Source organism: Somniosus microcephalus, chromosome 13 (assembly GCF_052327205.1).
Source record: "Somniosus microcephalus isolate GS21.2 chromosome 13, FLI_Smic_1.0, whole genome shotgun sequence".
In the NCBI taxonomy this organism is placed as follows: Eukaryota; Metazoa; Chordata; class Chondrichthyes; order Squaliformes; family Somniosidae; genus Somniosus; species Somniosus microcephalus.
The window spans coordinates 35,156,333-35,177,878 of record NC_140999.1 but is presented as its reverse complement, the minus strand read 5'-3'; the positions used below and the strand labels follow the sequence as shown (position 1 = coordinate 35,177,878).

Below are 21,546 nucleotides of genomic sequence, written 5' to 3'. Positions count from 1 at the left end.
GGAGATTATTTATTGAAATTAATCTCCATTTCTGAGAGAAATTCAATTTAAAAAACATTTCTTCTGAACCATTTTTTAGGCTTAACTTTAAAAAAAAAATAAAAGCTTGGAAACCGTGTTAAACAATGAATCTTTGAGCATTTTAGGAAGTATTTTTGTTTCTTTTTGGAAATTTATGTTGATTATTGTACAAATTGTTAAACTCACTAAAGAGTAAATGTTTCCACTCCTTTGTTCCTTCACAACCTAGCCTGTGATTATCCATATATTAATTGATAAAATAGTGGGTTGGAGGAGTGCAATTTCTCAATATGGGTTCTAACCATACACCAGGAGCAAAAAATTGTGTGTGCACATGTGAAAAACACAACCAGGAACTAATCATAAACCAGTTCTGCCAAACACAATGGACTGAATTTTAATGGGGAAGGTGGGTTGGGGGTGGGGGCGCCAAGGCAGCTGGGAAATCCAGGAGAACTGGACTGCTGTTCAATTGAAGTCACATTGTCCTAGTAATGGGTTAACATTCATTAAAATAGTGGAGAGCATTTTAATTTGTTACTAATATTGCACAATGCAATTTGACTGCTTTCAAGTGTTCTGAATGTGAATCTATTATAATCACTGAATTACCAATAGCTTCCATTTATATAGCACCTTTAATGTAGAAAAAAAAAACAAGATGCTTCACAGAAGCATAATCAGACAAAATTTAACACTAAGCCAAAGAAGGAGTGATTAGAAGGGGTGATTAAAAGCTTGGTCTAAGAGGTAGATTTTAAGGAGGGTCTTAAATAAGGAGAGAGGTGGAGAGATTCAAGGAGGCAATTCCAGAGTTTAGGGCTTAGATGGCTGAAATGGGGAGATGGAATCGGTGGTGAAGGTACGGAGTTTATGGTGGGAACCAAAGTCGACGGCTTTGGTCTTCCCAATGTTTTTTTACTGGAGGAAATTACGGCTCATCCAGGACTAGATGTCGGAAAAGCAGGCTGAGGCAGAGGTGATGTAGAGATAGGTGGTGGAGAGACATCGAAACATAGAAGATAGGAGCAGGAGTAGGCCATTCGGCCCCTCGAGCCTGCTCCGCCATTCAATGTGATCATGGCTGATCATCCAAATTCAGTACCCGGTCCCTGCATTCTCCCCATACCCCTTGATCCCTTTAGCCTTAAGAAATATATCCAACTCCTTCTTGAATATATTTAATGTATTGGCCTCTACTGCCTTCTGTGGTAGAGAATTCCACAGGTTCACCACTCTCTGGGTGAAGAAATTCCTCCTCATTTCTGTCCTAAATGGTCTACCCCTTATCCTTAGACTGTGACCCCTGGTTCTGGACTCCCCGACCATCGGGAACATCCTTCCTGCATCTAGTCTGTCCAGTCCTGTCAGAATTTTATAAGTTTCAATGAGATCCCCTCTCATTCTTCTAAACTCCAGCGAGTACAAGCCCAATCGACCCAATCTCTCCTCATACGTCATTCCTGCCATCCCAGGTATCAGCCTGGTGAATCTTCGCTGAACTCCTTCCATGGCAAGAACATCCTTCCTCAGATAAGGCGACCAAACCTGCACACAATACTCAAGATGTGGTCTCACCAAGGCCCTGTACAACTGCAGCAAGACATCCTTGTTCCTGTATTCAAACCCTCTCGCTACGAAGGCCAACATGCCATTTGTCTCCTTAACCGCCTGCTGCACCTGCATGCTTACCTTCAGTGACTGGTGCATCATCCTGGAGTTTCTCGGCATCCTCCTCACAGCACACACGCCCACCCAGCTTTGTGTCATCTGCAAATTTGGAGATATTACATCTAGTTCCCTTGTCTAGATCATTAATATATATTGTGAATAGCTGGGGCCCAAGGACCGATCCCTGCGGTAGCCCACCAGTCACTGCTTGCCACTCGGAAAAAGACCCGTTTATTCTAACTCTTTGCTTTCTGTCTGCCAACCAGTTCTCTATCCAAGTCAATACCTTGCCCCCAATCCCATGTGCCTTATCTTTACACGCTAATCTCTTATGCGGGACCTTATCGAAAGCCTTCTGAAAGTCCAAATACACCACATCCACTGGGTTCTCCCTTATCTATTTTACCAGTTACATCCTCAAAAAATTCCAGTAGTCAAGCACGATTTGCCTTTTGTAAATCCATGTTGACTTTGTCCGATCCTGTCACTGTTATCCAAGTGCTCTGCTATGACATCTTTTATAATGGACTCTAGCATTTTCCCCACTGCCGATGTCAGGCTTACCGGTCTGTAATTCCCCGTTTTCTCACTACCACCTTTTTTGAATAGTGGGGTAACATTAGGTACTGTTCCAGATTCCATCGAATGCTGGAAGATGATCAGCAAAGCATCAACTATTTCTAGGGCCACTTCCTTAAGTACCCTAGGATGTAGATTATCAGGCCCTGGGGGTTTATCGGCCTTCAATCCCATCAATTTCCCTAGCACCATTTCCCTACAAATACTGATTTCTTTCAGTTCCTCCCTTTCATCAGACCCTATGTTCCCCGACATCTCTGGGAGGTTATTTGTGTCCTCCTTTGTGAAGACAGAACCAAAATATGTATTTAATTGGTCTGCCATTTCTTTGTTCCCCATTATAAATTCCCCTGATTCTGATTGCAAGCGACCTACGCTTGAATTCAGCAATCTTTTTCTCTTCACATATCTATAAAAGCTTTTACAGTCAGTTTTTATGTTCCCTGAAAGCTTACGCTCATATTCTATTTTCCCTTTCTTAATTAATCCCTTTGTCCTCCTTTGTTGAATCCTAAACTGCTCCCAATCCTCAGGTTTACTGATTTTTCTGGCCAATTTATATGTCCTCTCCTTGGATCTTATGCTACCCCTAATTTCCCTTGTTAGCCACGGTTGAATCACCTTTTTTGTTTTATTTTTATGCCAAACTGGGATGAACAAATTCTGTAGTTCATCCATGCGGTCTTTGAATGTTTGCCATTGCCTATCCACCGTCAACCCTTTGAGTGACATTCCCCAATCAATCCTACCCAACTCGCGCCTCAGACCATCGTAGTTTCCTTTATTTAAATTTAGGACCCTAGTCTCTGATTCGACTACTTCATTTTCCATCTTAATGAAGAATTCAATCATATTATGATCGCTCCGACCCAAGGGGCCTCATACAGCAAGATTGCTAATTAATCCTTTCTCGTTACATAATACCCAGTCTAAGATGGCCTGATCTCTGGTTGGTTCCTCGACATATTGGTCCAGGAAACCATCCCTTAAACACTCCAGGAATTCCTCCTCCACAGTATTGTTACTAATTTGGTTAGCCCAATCTATATGTAGATTAAAGTCACCCATGATGACTGCTGTGCCCTTATTGCACGCTTCTCTAATTTCCCTTTTAATGCCGTCCCCAACCTCCGCATTACTGTTTGGAGGTCTATATACCACTCCCACTAACGTTTTCTGCCGCTTGGCATTTCTCAGTTCTACCCATACAGATTCCACATCATAGAAACATAGAAGATAGGAGCAGGAGTAGGCCATTCGGCCCTTCGAGCCTGCTCCGCCATTCAATGAGATCATGGCTGATCATCCAAATTCAGTACCCTGTCCCTGCCTTCTCCCCATATCCCTTGATCCCTTTAGCCTCAAGAAATATATCCAACTCTTTCTTGAATATATTTAATGAACTGGCCTCCACCGCCCTCTGTGGCAGAGAATTCCACAGGTTCACCACTCTCTGGGTGAAGAAATTCCTCCTCATTTCAGTCCTAAATGGCTTACCCCTTATCCTTAGACTATGACCCCTGGTTCTGGAATCCCCGGCCATCAGAAACATCCTTCCTGCATCTAGTCTGTCCAGACCTGACAGAATTTTATAGGTTTCGATGAGATCCCCTCTCAATCTTCTAAACTCCAGTGAGTATAAGCCCAATTGACACAATCTCTCCTCATACGTCATTCCTGCCATCCCAGGTATCAGCCTGGTGAATCTTCGCTGCACTCCCTCCATGGCAAGAACGTCCTTCCTCAGGTAAGGTGACCAAAACTGCACACAATACTCAAGGTGCGGTCTCACCAAGGCCCTGTACAACTGCAGCAAGACATCCTTGTTCTTGTACTCGAACCCTCTTGCTACGAAGGCCAACATACCATTTGCCTTCTTAACCGCCTGCTGCACCTGCATGCTTACCTTCAGCAACTGGTGCACAAGAACACCCAGGTCTCTTTGCACTTCCCCTTCTCCCAATCTATTGCCATTCAAATAATAATCTGCCTTCCTGTTTTTGCCACCAAAGTGGATAACCTCACATTTATCCACATTATAGGGCATTTGCCATGTTTCTGCCCAATCACCCACCTCATCAGAGCTAATATCCTTCCTTACAATTGTGTTAATCCCTTCTTTAACCAGCAATGCTACCCCACCTCCCTTTCCTTTTTGCCTGTCTTTCCTGAATATTGAATACCCCTGGATGTTGAGGTCCCAGCCTTGGCCACCCTGGAGCCCTGTTTCCGTAATCCCAATCAAATCATATTCGTTTACGTCTAGGGAAGGAGCTGATTGATGAGTAACTGATAAGTGTATTTTTTTATAAGTTAGTTAATAGCCTATTAAATAGAGGGAAACAGCTGATTGGTGAGTTGCTGGGGACTGTTTTTTGTTAAGCTTTAAGTTTTTTCTGCTGGGTTAGTTCTTAGTCTATTAAATAGAAGTATGGCAGGGCAGCTCAGTCCCTTGGAGTGCACATCCTGTGCCATGTGGGAAGTGTCACCAGCTACAGCAACTCGAGCGGCGGCTGGAGTCACTGCGATGCATCCGCGAGGCTAAGAGTTACATGGATAGCATGTTTCTAAAGGTGGTCATCCTGCAGCTTAAGAGTATGCAGGCAGAGAGGGAATGGGTGACCAACCGCTAGACAGAAGAGGAGGACCAGGCAGGTAGTGCAGGAGTCCCCAGAGTGCATCGCGCTCTCCAACCAGTATTCTGTTCCAAGTACTGGTGAGGGCGATGGTTCCTCTGGGGAGTGCAGCCAGAGTCAAGACTACAGCACCACGGGTGGTTCAGCTGCACGGGAGGGGGGGGGGGGGGCGGAAAAAGAGTGGAAGAGCAATAGTGGTAGGGGATTCGATAGTTTGGGGTACAGACAAGCGTTTCTGCAGCCATAGACGTGACTCCAGGATGGTATGTTGCCTCCCTGGTGCCAGGGTCAAGGATGTCACTGAGCGGCTGCAGGACACTGAGTGGGGGGGCGGAAAGGGTGAACAGCCAGAGGTCGTTGTCCATATCGGTACCAATGACATAGGCAGAAAGAGGGATGAGGTCCTGCAGGCAGAGTTTAGGGAGCTAGGAGAGAGATTAAAAAGCAGAACCTCAAAAGGTAGTAATCTCCAGATTACTCCCGGTGCCACGTGCTAGTGAGTACAGGAATAGGAGGATAGAACAGATGAATACGTGGCTGGAGAGATGGTGTAGGAGTGAGGGATTTAGATTCCTGAGGCGTTGGAAATGTTTCTGGGGAAGGTGGGACCTGTACAAGCCGGACAGGTTACACCTCAACAGAGCCGGGACCAATATCCTCGCGGGTAGGTTTGTTAGTGCTGTTGGGGAGGGTTTAAACTAGCTTGGCAGGGGGATGGCCACCAGCATATAGGAGTAGAAAAGAGGAATAAGGTGCATAAAAGAGTGAGTGTGTTGGGTAGTACTAGAGAAGAAAGTAGTACTACAGGCGGTAGTCGCACCATATTAGATAGGAGCAAACTAAAAAAAAACTACGAAAAATTCAAAAATGGGTTTAGAATGCATGTACATAAATGCACAAAGTGTGGTGAAATAAGGTTGGTGAGCTACAAGCACAATTAGCTGTGTGGCAATATGATGTTGTGGCAATAACAGAAACGTGGCTTAAAAATGGTGAGGACTGAACACTTAATATTCAAGGGTTCAGAAAAGATAGGGAAGGAAAAAAGGGAGGTGGGGTGGCAGTGCTGATTAAGGAAGGCATTGTGGGTAGAGGTGGGTGTTGTCAGCGTACATGTGGAACCTGATGCCATGTCTTTGCATCATGTCGCTGAAGGGTAGCATGTACAGGAAACCTTTTTTTAATCCGGCACCGACGGGACCGATGTGGTGCCAGTTCATCAAAAATTCTGGATAACCGAGAGCTATAGTAAAAGATACGGAGAGCTGAGAGCTCCGTATAAAGCAACAAACCCTGTTGCTTAGCAACAGGTGCAGAACATGGCCACAAGTTCCAAGCGTCTCTGTAGCTTAGCAACAGCTGCAGCCACACCCTTGCACAGCAACAGATTGAGGAAGGCAAGTACAATATGAAGTAAAACTTACCTGAACCTACTCCTGAATTTTGCCGGTTAACCGAGATTTCTGGTTATTTAGGTGCCGGTAAATCGAGAGTTTCCTGTAGATGAGGAATAAATGGGGGCCAAGGATCGATCCTTGGGGGTGAGAAGAGATGGCATTTCTGCAGATGTTTGTGTAATAGAAATATCGGAATGTTAATGCAGAAATAGGTGACTAACTAAAAAGGTACTGAAGCAAATAGTACAATTAAAATCCAAATCAGAAGTTAAGGTTGATCTCAGGCAGTTAAAATGCCAAGAAAGGTTTTCCATGCAGCCCTAAGGATAGAAAACCACAGAGCAGATAGCACTTCCCTTTTTTCCACTTATGGCAAGGTTATAGCTATCACACAGATGTTATGGTGGCGTACAATCTGGAAGTCTCTCCATGACTGGCACCAGTTCACAATCATCCAACAAAAAGGCATAATTCTAAGTGGTTATATAATAAACAATGCCAAACCCTTTTAACTTAGAAATAGAGTCCTTCATTCAGTATGATGCTCCAAGTAGAAATTCAGTTATCTAGAGACAATATTATCTAACTGAAACTTATTGGGCTGGATTTTGCTAGGGCCGGGGAGGCGGGATTGGAGGCGTGTGGGGGATAAAAATCACAAAACTGGCGTGCGGGCCCAAACCCGCCTCCATGCAATTTTCCTAAATTCGTGTCTGCTGGTCCCGACTCCGTCCCGCCTCCAGGAGGTGGGATAGGCCCTTAACAAGCCCTCAATTGGCTCTATAATCCCATTTTCCTAACCACTTGCAAGTTTACTCGTTTTCCCACGTGAAACACGCCTGGTGGGAAACACACATCTGAAACCTGGCGGGAGCACAACTGGCTTGCGGAGTAGCAGCTGCAGCTCAACCATTAAATGGCAGATTTGAACAGGCTTTAATTGCAGGTGGCATAACTTTGCTCTCTCAGGTCTGGGGGATCTTTCAGAAGGCATACCCACAGCTCTGGAAGTTTGCAGCCTGACAACCATCTCCAGTGTGACCTCCTGGGAAACCCCTCTCGCCACCTTCACTGAGCGCTTCCTCAACTGAGGCATCTACCAGAAGCATGGGAGCCATTTATAATATATAATTCCACTTTATTGTCATTGTATAATGCACAACGAAATGTGATCTTGCAAGCTCCCATGAGTCCAGTACAAATAACATTAACATTAAACGTAAATAGCACCGTCCTGGGAGAAGTAAAGCTGCTGCGTCTGTGCGCGCCGCCATTCCATTTCCACCATTCCTCCTGTCCGACAATCTTCAGCCCAACGCCCGGGCCTGCTCACCAGCCACCCCTCCCGTGACCTTCTCACCAACCGCCCCTCCTCAGGGCTCCTTCCGTGACCTTCTGCACCTGGTCTTCCCTGATGGTCACCCCTCCAGGTACTAACCAGGCCTGGCTCTGCTTAGCTTCCAAGCCTTGCCAGTGACCCTGTCCCTAGTCCCAGAAACAGGGCCCTTCTGGATATTACATAAGGCCGCCCAACAGCAGCAGCAACAACAGTTGCGCTAAGCTGCTGCTGCCCCACCTGAGGATGCACAGGCCAGAAGGGGCCAGCGCATGGAAGGCCGTCGGCGCAGGAGATACTCCCCAAACAGGGTCTACAGACGCAGGGTCAGCTACCTCAACATGTCTGAGCAGCAGTGCCAAAGGCGGCTCCGACTTTCGCGAGAGATAGTGGCTGACATCTGCGCAATGCTGCAGCAAGACCTGGATCCCAGAGGAGCAGCTGGACACCCCTTATCAGTGGCCGTCAAAGTCACCATCGCACTCAACTTTTTTGCCTCAGGCTCATTCCAGGGATCAGCGGCAGACATCAGCGGCATCTCCCAGGCGGCCGCACGCACCTGCATCAAGCGGGTAACCGATGCCCTCTTTGCCATCGCGCACAATCACATCCATTTCACCAAGGATCGAGCAAGTGTCATGGCGAGAGCGGTTGGATTTGCTAATCTTGCAGGCTTTCCAAGGGTGCAGGGCATCGTTGATTGCACACATGTGGCCCTTAAGGCTCCCCATCGCAATCCTGGTATTTTTGTCAACCGCAAGGGCTTCCACTCCCTCAACGTTCAGCTGCTGTGTGACCACAAGAAGGAAATTTTGCATGTTTGTGCCAAGTACCCTGGCAGTTGCCATGACTCCTTCATACTGCGCCAGTCTACTGTGCCTCCGCTATTCAGTCCGCCACACCAACTTAACGGATGGCTACTTGGAGACAAGGGCTATCCCTTGAGGACGTGGCTATTGACGCCGCTGAGGAGCCCATCCAACGCAGCTGAGAACTACAACTCCAGCCACCTTTCCACCAGAGCCATGATCGAGCAGACCATTGGTCTGCTGAAGATGCGCTTCAGATGCCTGGATAGATCAGGTGGAGCCCTGCAATACTCAGCAGCCAGGGTCTCCAGAATCGTTGTGGTTTGCTGTGTGCTTCACAACATGGCACAGCGTCGTGGCTTGCAGATGGCCGAGGACCAAGTGGCTCCTGACATATCCTCCTCAGGTGAGGAGGAGGAGGAGGGGGAGGAGGAGAGCGAAGACGAACATCTTGCAGAGGCTCATCAACCAGCGGCAGCAGTGCGCGAGAACATTGGTGGCCGGCATGCAAGGAATGCGCTCATATTGGGCAGATTTGCTGAGCCTCGCCCATGAGGGACTATTGCCTCGCATCCTTTTACCTGAGCACTGACAATAGCCAGGAACCAGCTGACTTCTAGCGATGTGACCACCATACTGACCTCAAAGTGAAAGTCCCATTCGCGAAATGACCCACGCCACAACTACAGCAGTAGCCAACAGATGATTTATTAACATTATTCTGATGGCTTTCAACCATAACACATTAAATTCCACCCAAGTGACTACCCTTGTGACTATTTGTGCAGTTTCTTTCTCTTACGTGTGCTCCTACGTAGTGGTTCCCCAGTGGCATCAGCAGATGTGGAGGCCCCTTGCTCACTTCCTTGCTGCTCCTGTCTGGACACCTTTGGCGGGCGTCCTCTGGGGTTGCGAGCCTGTAAGGGCTGTGCAACAGTCTGCTGCTCCTGCGGCTGTGCAGGGGTTGAGACGCCGATCTCACTTGGGTGCTGACTCAGGTGGGGCTCTGACCGAGGACTTGTCAGTGGCATGGAAGTTTGAGTGCTTGGAGAGGAGCCCCCACCTCCTTGTTCTCTGCCACCATCATCCCTCTCATGGGTCAGGTCCCCCTCAGCGCTTGCAAGTGGCGAGAGAGCACCTTGCTGCACATCAGGGGAGCCATGGGGACCCGTGTCGGGACTGGCAGTCCTTCTCAGAGGGACTGCCATGAAGGTCTGGTTTCTCTGTTCAATAGCTGCCCATCGCTCCTCCAGAGATGTCAGTCTAGTCTGAACACTCACCATGTTTTCAACACTCGCGCGACTTATCTCCTCCATGGCCGTAGCCAGCCTTTCCACGGAGGTTGCCATCCTTTCCGTGGTAATGCGTTGATGCGCCAATGACTCCACAAAGGCTCTGCTCATGTTAGCAACGGACTCCTCCATTCGCTCCACACTCGCAGCAACCCTGGAGACAAAACCTGCCAGAGACTCCTGCATATTTTCCTGGAGTGCCATCACCGTTGATACTGTGGATGGACCCAGAGGCAGAGGGTCGACAGGCAGCTGAGCCGAGCTGGGAGAGTGCTGCGCCTTCCGACTAGGACTCTCCACTGCTGTCCCTGTCTCCACCATCTGCTGAGGCTCACTTGTGAGCTGTGATACACCAGGTGACAACACTACTCTATGTCCCGAAGGTCCCACCGAGGTGTGAGTGTCTGCGCTGGTGCTGGGTGCGTTGCCTTCTGCTGACGCTGCGCCCTCAGAGGTTGCAGCTTCCTCTGAGGAGTCTGGATGCTGAGGCTGAACCTCCTCCTGCGTCCCGGAGACGGGAGCCTGCGATGGTCCTGTGGGGGAGTAAAGGAAAGTGTCAGAGATAAGAGGCCAGGGTTACCTGCACAGTGCTTATTGCAGATGATCAGAGGTCCATCTGCTAGAGCTTCCAAGTCATTATCAGCGAGTCATGCAATGCAATTGAGAGAGTTGGAAAACTCTTCTGTCACCAGCTTGCTCTGCTGCACCGGTCTCTCCGTCCCCCACTTGTGCGTCGTCCTGGATGCCGACGATCTGCAGGATCGCCTCCTCCCATGGGGTCAGCTGGGCTAAGGAGGCTGCCCCTCCCCCTGTCCTGGCTCGCTCTCTTCGGTTGTGAGCTCTCTTTTCCTGCAATGGGGGAGACAAGTGGAGTTTGAGCGAGAATGAAGGAGTGAGTGTAGAGAATCGATGGCATAGATGCTTAGAAGGAGAGAAAGATGGAGTGAGATGGCAAGACCAAGGGCCCTCCCTATGTGATGTAAGTTGTTTTCATAGCATGACAGTGATAGGGAGTGTGAGGGCTGCATAGTCCATTAGTTAGGTGAATGTGACCATAGAGAGAGAGGGAGTGGGAAAGGGTGCGGGAAAGGGTGCATGGATGTCAGTGTCAAGTGGGATGTGGAGGAAGAGATTGGTAAAGCTGAGAGCTGGTGAGGAAAGGCAATGGGGATCAGATTAAGAGTGATGGGAACATCATACTCACTTTTCCAGTGCGCAGGTCATGGAAGCGTTTCCGACACTGGATCCATGTTCTGCTGGTATTCGAGCTGGCGTTCACCTGCTCTGCCACCCTCAGCCACACAGCCTTGGTTTGCTGGGGTGGCTTCTTCCTCCCCGAGGAGGGGAAGAGCACCTCCCTGCTCTCTGTCGCTCCCTCCACCAATGCCTGCAGGGCTGCCTCGTCAAATCTGGGGGATGCCTTACTCCGATGTGTCGCCATGATTGATGATGGTAGCAGCAGCTGCCAGGTGTTAAGTCTGTGTGTTATAATGAGAATTACTACACAGACCACAAGAGTAAATTTTAACAGGTCTTTACTAGTCGAAGGTCAGGGCGGAACTGCCCAATAAATCATTACACAGCACTTATATACCGGTGTGGTCACCACCGGTATTACAGTATACAGCAGCCAAGATAAAGTAGTGCAACTCTTAAAATAGTTCTCTTAAAGGTGGAACGGTTACATACACCACAATCCTCCCTTTTTAGCTTAACAGTATATATTCCCCATTAACATAACATAACATATATACACAACTTCATGTAAAAACAGTTCACAGATTCAGTCTCTCTGGAGGCTTCCTGACTCGGTCCGGATAACGCCTCGGTGGCGTAGTAGTTTTCGGTGGTGTAGTAGGTTCTTTTGGCAAGGTCGATTCGGCTTGAATGCCAGTGTCGGGTTCATCTGATTCCAGTATCACCGGATCGGAGGTAGATCCTATGGGTATCTCTGCTTCATCATTAGGCGTATAGAGTTGTGGAGTAGGTTGTCCCTTTTCGGATGACTCTATGATCTGGTCAACATGGCGCCTTATTATGCTTTCACCAATGTCCACGGTATACATCAGCGGTCCTAGTCGTGTGCAAATAGTTCCAGGTTGCCATTTCTCGGTACGGTAGTCCCGGGCCAAAACTTGTTGACCTATCTGGAAGGTTCTAGTTGGCCTTTCATTCATGCCTTGAAATTGCCGGTTCTCTACGTCCCTTCTGATGTTTGGCTTGATCAAATCCAGCCGGCATCTTAGTCTTCTATTGAAAAACATCATGGCGGGAGTTTGGTTTGTAACCGCATGTGTTGCATTCCTGTACGCCAACAAGAAGTTATCTACCTTATGTTGTAGATTTATGTCTTCATTACCCATGGCCTTGATGGCCTTCTTGAAGGTCTGGACAAACCTTTCAGCTAATCCATTGGTGGCGGGATGGTATGGGGCGGACGTGTAGTGCTTAACCCCATTGTTTTTTAAGAACTTCCTGAATTCTTCGGACACAAATTGCGGTCCATTATCAGAACAGATCTGTTCCGGCAGCCCATTCCTGGCAAATATGGTCCTTAATACTGTGATGGTTTTTTCCGTGGTGGTGGAGGACATCTTTATTACCTCCGGCCACTTGGAGTGTGCATCCACCGCGATTAAGAACATTGAGTCCATAAATGGACCAGCAAAGTTGATATGTACCCTTTGCCATGGAGATGAGGGCCACTCCCATGGATGTAGAGGAGCTTGTGGTGGGGCGTTTTGGACCTTCTGGCATCCTAGACAGCTCTTGGTCATTTCTTCGATGTCTCCATCGATACCTGGCCACCACACAAACGCTCTGGCTAGGTTCTTCATTTTCACTCCACCCAGATGCCCCTCGTGAAGCTCCTTTAGCACTTTATGCTGGAGTTTGGGTGGAATCACCACTCTGGATCCACACATCAAAGTTCCTCGGCACACTGACAGCTGTTCTCTTCTTAGCGAGAATGCTGGCAACAGTGGTTCGCCATGTGCTGGCCATCCCTTCACCGTTAAATCGTAGACTCGTGAGAGAGTCGGGTCATTTCTTGTTTCCTTTTCGATCGTAGAATTTGTTACTGGTAGACATTCCACTATGGTTGAGTGGAACATCTCCACTGGGTCCACTGTAGGCGCCTCTTCTACCGTTGGCAACGGTAGGCGCGATAAACCGTCAGCATTCCCATGCTGTTTTGATCCTTTGTATTCTATGTCATATTGGTGTGCCCCTAGGAAAAGGGACCACCTCTGTAGCCTTTGCGCTGTCATAATGGAAACGCCCTTTTTAGGGTTGAATATGGATACCAACGGCTGGTGGTCTGTCAGCAGTGTAAACTTCTGGCCCTGCAGGTAATGATTAAACTTCTTTACTCCCCACACCAGGCTGAAAGCCTCCCTATCTATCTGAGCATAGTTGCGCTCAGCGGAGGTCAATGATCTGGATGCAAATGCGACTGGCCTTTCCGAGCCATTTGGCAACTTGTGTGAGAGTACTGCTCCAATACCATAAGGAGAAGCATCACAAGCTAAACGAATAGGTAGCGTTGGGTTGAAGTGAGCCAACACTTCCTCCGAGGTGATCAATGCCTTGCTTTTGCGAAAGGCCTTCTTACAGTCCTCGCTCCACTTCCATGGTACTTCTTTCTATAAAAGAGCATTCAGCGGGTGCAGCACCGTGGATAGATTTGGCAGAAACTTATGGTAATAGTTAATCAACCCTAGGAACGACCTCAACTGGGATACATTTTCCGGAGCGGGAGCCTTCACAACAGCTTCGATCTTGTCAGGTGACTTGTGCAGCCCCTCCTGGTCAATGACATGACCACAGTACGAGATCCGCTTCTGAAAGAACTCACATTTCTGGCGATTAACTCGAAGGCCATATTCCTTCAACCTGGTGAGCACCAGTTTCAAATTTGCAAGGTGTTCCTCATCGTCATCTCCTGTAATCAGGATATCGTCCAAGTAACATTGAGTGCTTGGAATTCCCTGTAATACCTGCTCCATGGCCCTCTGCCAAATTGCTGGAGCCGAAGCCACTCCAAAAACCAGTCTATTATATCGATACAAGCCTCTGTGCGTGTTGATTGTGAGATACTGGCGCGACTCTTCCTCAACTTCCATCTGTAAGTACGCTTGCGCCAGGTCTATCTTGGTGAAGTGTTTCCCGCCAGACAATGAAGCAAAGATATCCTCAATCCGCGGAAGCGGATATTGCACCGTGTGAAGCACCGGATTAACTGTGATCTTGAAGTCTCCACAGATGCGGACCTTCCCCGGTTCCCCTGGCTTGTTACTCGATGAACGCTTCATGACGGGAACAATGGGCGTGGCCCACTCACTCCAGTCCACCTTAGACAGTACTCCTGAACGTTCTAGCCCTTCCAGCTCAGCTTCCACAGCAGGTCGTATCGCATACGGTACCGGTCTGGCTTTGAAAAATTTTGGGTTTGCATGTTCTGCAATCTTGATTTTTGCCTTAATTCCTCTCAGTGTTCCCAGTCCCTGTTGGAACACCTCTTTAGCCTCATCCAATATTCTGGACAATCGTTCAGGTTTGACATCTTTTTTTCCGGAATCTACCGTTATTGCGTTTAGGGAGTGCCAGTCCATATTTATTTTCCTGATCCACTCCCGTCCCAGAAGTGGTGGACCTCCCGCAGGTAGTACATATAAGTCCATTCCTTGGTGTTCTTTGCCCTTGTGTACCACCTTGACTTTTATCTTCCCGATGGGGTATACTCTTTGCCCCGTGTATGTCTGCAATACTATCTCCGTATCCTGTAGGGGAATATGTTTGAATAACCTTTTGTAATCTTGCTTATTCATGACCGTCAACGCCGATCCAGTGTCCAATTCCATCTTCACTTGGACTCCTGCTATCTGCAGTGTGACCCAGATAGTTTGTAGGTCAGCTTCCTTACTCACATTGTGAATTCTCAGACTACCCAGTTCCTTGCTGTTGGAGTCTGAATCCGAATTCTGTTCATCCGAACTCTTCTCAGCCACCTTATGTACCTTTCTGCACTTTTCCTGCGGTGACTTTTTGTTGCTGGTCTTCTTTCCTGACCGGCATACTTTAGCTATGTGACCAAGCTTGCCACATTTTCTACATTCCTGGTTTTTAAACCAGCATTGGTTCTGATCGTGTGTTGTCTTTCCACAACGATAACATTTCGTTGTACCCAAAGCCATTTGATCTACGCTGAGTACCGCTGCCTTCAGCTGCATTTCCACAGTGCCTCTCGCTGCGGCTTCGTGCGATGCTGCAATAGTGACAGCCTTATCAAGTGTAAGATCATTCTCTTCAAGCAGCCGCTTTTGTGTTCCTTCTTTCGACAATCCACACACGAATTTGACTCTCAGTGCCTCTGTCAGACTTTCCCCAAACTGACAGTATTTCGCTAGCTTACGCAGTTCAATTAAATACTCCGCGTTGCTTTCCTCTTTCAGTTGCGTTCTCGCATAAAATTTAAATCGTTCCGCTAACATCAGCGGTGTGGGGTTCAAATGATTTTTCAGGACAGCAGCAATTTTAGCGAAAGTCTGATCCGCCAGTTTAGCTGGTGATAGAAGATGCTTCAATAGCCCGTATGTCTTCGCACCCATTGAGTTTAGTAAGGTTAGTGCTTTATCTTCATCTGATATTTTATTTGCCTTACAATATATCTCTATGCGTTCTACATACGTGGCCCAATCTTCAACATCAGGATCAAAATCGTTGATGTTACCACGCTTAGGCATCCTCGCAATCTTCTTGAGAAACAAAAAGACATTTTTCTTTTCTTTTTTTTTCCAAAATGGCGGTTTCCCGCGCTTGTCTTCTTCCCCCGTCTACGAAAATGGCGGCTTCCCGCGTTTGCCTTTCTCCCCTGCTGGCTGTAATGGCGATTGCCGTATTGCTGCGTTCGCCCTCCCCAGCGGTTTTCAAATCGTGCCTCCCAGCCCCTCTTGCAGTCCGGTCCTTTCCCCCCGGCTGCGGCTGAGTTCTCCGCGGTTTTTAAAAAAAAAATTTCTCCCGCGCCTTACGCTGACCCGGTCGCTGCGCCTCGCGGCCTCGGTAGCTGCCCGGCCTTTTTCACCAGTCGCGGTCGAGCTCTCTCTCGACGCTGTTGCGTCTCCCAGCCCGCTTGCAGCCCGGTCTTTTACACCGGCTGCGTTTGCATTCACCGCAGCTCCCGTGCCTTACGCTGCCCCAGTCTCAGCGCCTCTGGCCCCGACTTCTGTCCGGCTCTTTTCCCCGGCTGTGGTCGAGTTCTCCGCCCTTATATCCTACGTTTCTCCCTCCCCTACTTCACAGCCAACGTGGCCGACTTGCTGCTCGTCGCTGATCGGCTTACCCACCACCGTGATAGAAGGGATGATTACTGCCTGTTGCTGATGGAAGACTTCGTGTCAGGATTCTTCCTTTGCTCTTCAGACCTGCGTCTTTTCTCAGCTGGATGATGAGGGCGGATGCCTCCTCTCAACGCCCGTCAAACTGCCTTGGATGTATCTCTGCCGCAGGGTAAGATCGTACTCGTCGCCACTGTTAAGTCTGTGTGTTATAATGAGAATTACTACACAGACCACAAGAGTAAATTTTAACAGGTCTTTACTAGTCGAATGTCAGGGCGGAACTGCCCAATAAATCATTACACAGCACTTATATACCGGTGTGGTCACCACCGGTATTACAGTATACAGCAGCCAAGATAAAGTAGTGCAACTCTTAAAATAGTTCTCTTAAAGGTGGAACGGTTACATACACCACATCAGGGCCAGAAGCTTGGCAGTCTGCTGAAGTGAGCAAGGCTTGTGGAAGCCCTTCAATGAAGCAGCAGTGATGATGTCATCGGAGGCGAGCTTTCCACCTGAAAAGCTCACTGGCTAGGGGTTCCCACACGTGGGGAATCAATTGGGCTATAAAATCAAAATTGCATCAATTTCCCACATCGTTCAGGATTCGTGTGGGAAACACGAAATGTGGGGAACACGACCCCAACCCGCCCCCGTAGCAAAATCCAGCCCATTGAGTCTGAATAACAGGCAGCCTCAAACCTCAGAATTATGGCATTTTTCCTGATATTTGACGTTCAGTTGCTTGAGCTGATGATTTACTCTGCAATAATACATTTCTTAAAACTATCTTCTATTGGTTAAGAATGCCAAAATAACTAGAAAGCTGTATCCTCCTAAATTCTTGGTTATAACACACAACACGTTCATTTTTAAACTGCTGGCAAACGGATTCATCTTTACAAATTGATAGAACTGGCAAGAGAAGCAAATTTGAAAATGATATTAACATAGACTTGACAGTGAACAGAAGGCATTTATAATGCAACTTTCACATATAGTAAATGTCACAAGGTGCTTCACAAAGTGAGAATGTACACCGAGCAGCAGTGAAAGAATTAGGCAAATGCATGGTCAAAGAATTACATTTTGAAGAGGATTTTGAAGGTAGAAAGAGTTGGAGCAAGGAAGAGAGATTTAAGGAAAGTGTTCCATAGAGTGGGGCCCAGAGGAGGTTGCAGAGATAGAGTGGGATCAGACTGTGGTGGGATTTCTAAAGAGCGATTTTAAATTCGGTGTACTGGGGCACGCAGAGCAATTGAAATTTGTAAGGACAGAAGTAATAAGGTTAGGTGATGGAGTTTTGGACAAGGTGTGGTTTATGTAAAGCAAAGCACAGGAGGCAGATGAAGCAAGCGTTGGAGAAGTCGGGGTAGATTTTCATTGGAGAGCGCCCACTGGGTGACCGACAGGCACAACACACCTGTCATTACTGAGGAATCCATGATTTTCCTGCCCAGCGCCATTCGCATGGCCTGCATACGTGCCAGACACAAGCCTGCCTCCTGGCTGGGCTTTGAGCCTGAATATTGGGCAGGAAACAGGACTGCAGATATTGGGGACTTTGCACAAGAGTTCCCCAGATGTAGTGGCGAGGAAAATCTACCTTGTCAAGTGGAGAAATATTAGATTAACAATTTACAGCAGGGGGTGGTGGGGGGGGGAAGCATTTATGTCAATGAATAGCTTGAATAATGGTACAAAGTTTCTTGTTCAGGTAAGGAACCTGCAAACCAATGAAATGACTAAGGACCATCGAGAAACAAAGTTTAACAGGAGGAAGCCATTAAGCCTTTCTTGCCTGGCTGAAATTGGCTATTCACAAAGGTTGATTTTCCATAGTCTAATTGTTCTGAGGTCAGATATATAATTGATCACCAGATATAAAGGATGCTCTAAATTAATTATAATTTCAGCTTTACGTTTCAGGGAAGGAAGATATTACCTATGATAGTAAAATTTCTCTTACTTGTGACCAATTTCATGAGCGATTGTAAATGCAGTTGCCAAGCCAATGTCCTCATTGATACTGCAACTCCTTTCTGGTTCACACATGCCACCCACTGGAGCTAGACCTGTAACAGGATTGTTTATTTAGCACAGAAAAATAAGGATACAGTCAAACACAGGTATCAGCAATTCAGCTCTTGGCAGCATAGGAAGTTGATCTTGAAAGGAAGATGATATTACCACACAGCATGAAAATTGATTTGACATCAAAAATACTCCCAAAAGCCATCCTGCCTGCAATATTCTTGCTTGCAAAGCAAAAGAAAACATCAGGTCAGGTATAATAATGCCCATCAGTTTAGCCACGGTGTGAGTTTTCCTACACAGACATTTCTACTGGAAACATACTGAGCTGTTCTATACATTTTTACTTTTTTCCAGAATGGCTGGAACGATGACACGAGGACCTTAATGGTAAAAGGGTGTCACTGCATCCGTTCTGACAGGGACCACTGAGCTGATGGAGCCAACGTTACCCTTCCAGCTGAATATGTAAATTAGATGAAATATTCATTGCATTTTTGTTCGAAGTAGTGGTATGAAAAGATACGGTGAGATAAATTGCAGACCTATTACAATATTCTTCAGTTGTTTTAAAATTATGAAGTGTCACAGAAACATATTGCCGCCTTCTTCGCCCTTCAACAGCAGCTAAAAACTGCAAATGCAAATGTAATTGAAAATGAAGGAAAAGCCACCAGATATGCATTTGTCTATGGGGTAGTGTCAGTAGATAAAAATCAAGGTAAAGGCCGGAATTTTCCGGGGTGGTAGCGGGCGCGATCGGTGGCGGGTCGGGGGGGAAAGTTGTTATTTTTGACAGCGGGTTGGGAACCCGCCGCCATCTCACTCCCATGCGCCTTTCCCCCAGGCGCGTCTTGCCATTGCGAAGCCGATCCAACCGGCAGCGGTGGGGGACCCAATTGAGATGATGATCAGGTAGGTTACAGGCACTTAAGAGCCTTTTTTCCACTTACTTTTTAAATTTCCCTGCATGGCCACGGGATTCACGCAGCTCGGGAACCACGTCTGTCAACCTGAGGCGGGAGTTCCGTGGCCATTGCTCCAGCTGATTACTTGACAGCATAAAATGTACAGTAAAAGTTCCCACCTGACAGATGATTACTTTCCTCAGGCAGAAGCTGTTGCTCAGTCTATTTCCAGCACAGATTCTGCAGGCTGCAAGTGTTTCCAGCAAAGTCTCCATCCAGTGTCACCTCACTGGAAGAACCCTCTCACCATTGACAGATTGCTTCTGTCATCTCTACTTCACCTGCCATCTATTCCATCAATATGGGTGCTGTTTATACTGTCTCATCTTGGTCTTCAGAATTGGACCACAATCAGCCCCAACACCAGCAACACTACCAACCTTCTCTGCAATCACCTGATGTTGTACAGGACACAGGGCATCAGCACCTGAGCACACTGCTGCCCAGGAGGCCAGGGATGGCCTCACCATGGCCAGATTTAGTTAACTTTATGCTGTACCCCCATATGGCTGCCACATGATGTGCCAGGTTGGTACCACCCCACAGCAACACCACAAAACATCCCTACAATGTCCAAGCCATTTCTTTCACACTCATCACCATTGCGGGGGTGGGGGGGGGGTACCGTTATGTCTCACTAGTCACTGGAACTCACTAAGCCACTTCCAAAGGTGCTCACAGATCTGTCCAAGTGTTGAAAATAAAGATTTTTATGTTTTCCACCACATTAACAGAAACTTTACATAAACAGAATAAAACACTCAAGTGGCTACCCTTATGTGTTGTTAGTTGGTATGATTGGACTAGGATGAGGGTGAGTGTGAGGGTTGCTAGTGAGATGGGGATGTGATAATGTAAACAGTGAGGGGAATGGGTGGAGGTGCAAGGTATGTTGGCGTGAATAAGGATGTGTAGGAGTAGGGTAGGGAAGGCAGCGTCATAGGGATGTGATGAGAGGCACAGCAGAATGCAGCTGAGTGATGCTTTGTACTAACATTTCCTGATCTAATGAGATCATTGAAATGTTTGCGGCACTGCACTCAGGTCCTCCTGACCACATCCCTGCTTATGACCTCCTCTGCAATGTGCAACCAGGCTGTCTTGGCCTCCTGGGGAGGTCTCTTCCGCCCATCGGAAGAGAAGAGGACCTCCCTGCATGCTCTGGAGGGAGTCATCGGAGAACCTGGGTGTAGCCCTCTGCCTCTGTGCAGTGATTGTCAGTGTTCGCAGCATTCCAATGCTGTAGTGCACTGACAGCATTATGTCTGATGAAACTTCAAATACAATGTGGTCATGGTCCCTTTAAAGACCCGGCTGAAAATGCTTCATGAATGATGTCACCATACCTGCTCCATCTCATTGGGCCAGGTAACATGCTGGGCGGGCTTAATAGGCCCCATTAAGGCAAGTTCATTTTCAACAGCAGGACAGAGCCAGCAGCAGGGTCGCGACCCGACATGGCCACCAGCTGCACCGGACCCACCAAGGTAAAGAAACTTCCAGCCAAAAGTAGGCATTCCCCTTTCTGGTTTTCCCATACCAGGGAGCAACAAAAAAAAAACTGATGAATCTGGAAACTATTCTGCACAGCTCGGCCAATGGTTCCCTCGTACTAATGCACGATACATCTCCTGCTGAAGGAGTGTAACATTGGAACTTGGAAAATGTTCAGAACCTATGACACATTTCTGTAATAACACAAATAATTGGATATTGTTTCAATTAGACACAAAGATTTTTCAGATGCAACATACCAATGGACACAATCATGGCACTTTACCCTGTCTCCAAATTCCACAGGCGCCAACTGAAAGAAATCTATGCTGTGGTAGAATTATGCTGTAAAAGTGGTTGGTTCTACTCATAAAATTTGTTCTATGATGACTGTTATAAAGAATGTTCCAGTTTTCTAATATGCCACAATGCCGTTTGGTTGTGTTAACTGTACTAAATACTAGCAAAAATGTCTGACTGGTGCAAAAGTGTATCAATGTCCTTGTTTAAAAAACTAACCATCCATCATATAAAAACAATGGCCCCAATATTCATCAGTCTGCAACAGTTCCTTTGGCATTAAGCTGAAGAAAAATGGGCAGTGACCAAGTATGGCAGAGACCCGTCCCATCAGTGTTCAACGTGCATTTCTGCTTGTGTCACAGGTGGGGACGGGAGCACATCTTCTGGGAGCGGTGGTAAAATACTAATTCCATGTTAATGACATGGAAGTAATACCATTTTCTTCTTCCTACTCCAGGCAGGCATTGGATCTTAAGATTACCCATATGAAGAGTGCTTTAGAGATCTACTGGCAGTACTTAACAGTGGAAGTAGCATAAAGGGACAGGAAGCCACGATTGGCAGGTTCAAGATTTTTGACTGGTTAAATCCCAATCTTTTCCACTACCTTGACAGAGCGAAGCAGACTGGTGCCATCAAGACAAAGGGAGGTCGGTATATTAATGGGC

The 21,546-nt window shown here is 47.3% G+C and overlaps 1 protein-coding gene across 1 annotated transcript in view; it reads right to left on the bottom strand.

Moving 5' to 3' along the window:
* The window catches only part of adamts10 (ADAM metallopeptidase with thrombospondin type 1 motif, 10), a 233,009-nt gene that overhangs the window by 121,019 nt on the left and 90,444 nt on the right, over positions 1–21,546 (bottom strand). The window contains exon 9 of the mRNA XM_086004738.1: positions 18,049–18,154. Within this exon, the coding sequence (XP_085860864.1) occupies positions 18,049–18,154 (106 nt within the window). The remainder of the gene's footprint in view (positions 1–18,048; positions 18,155–21,546) is intronic.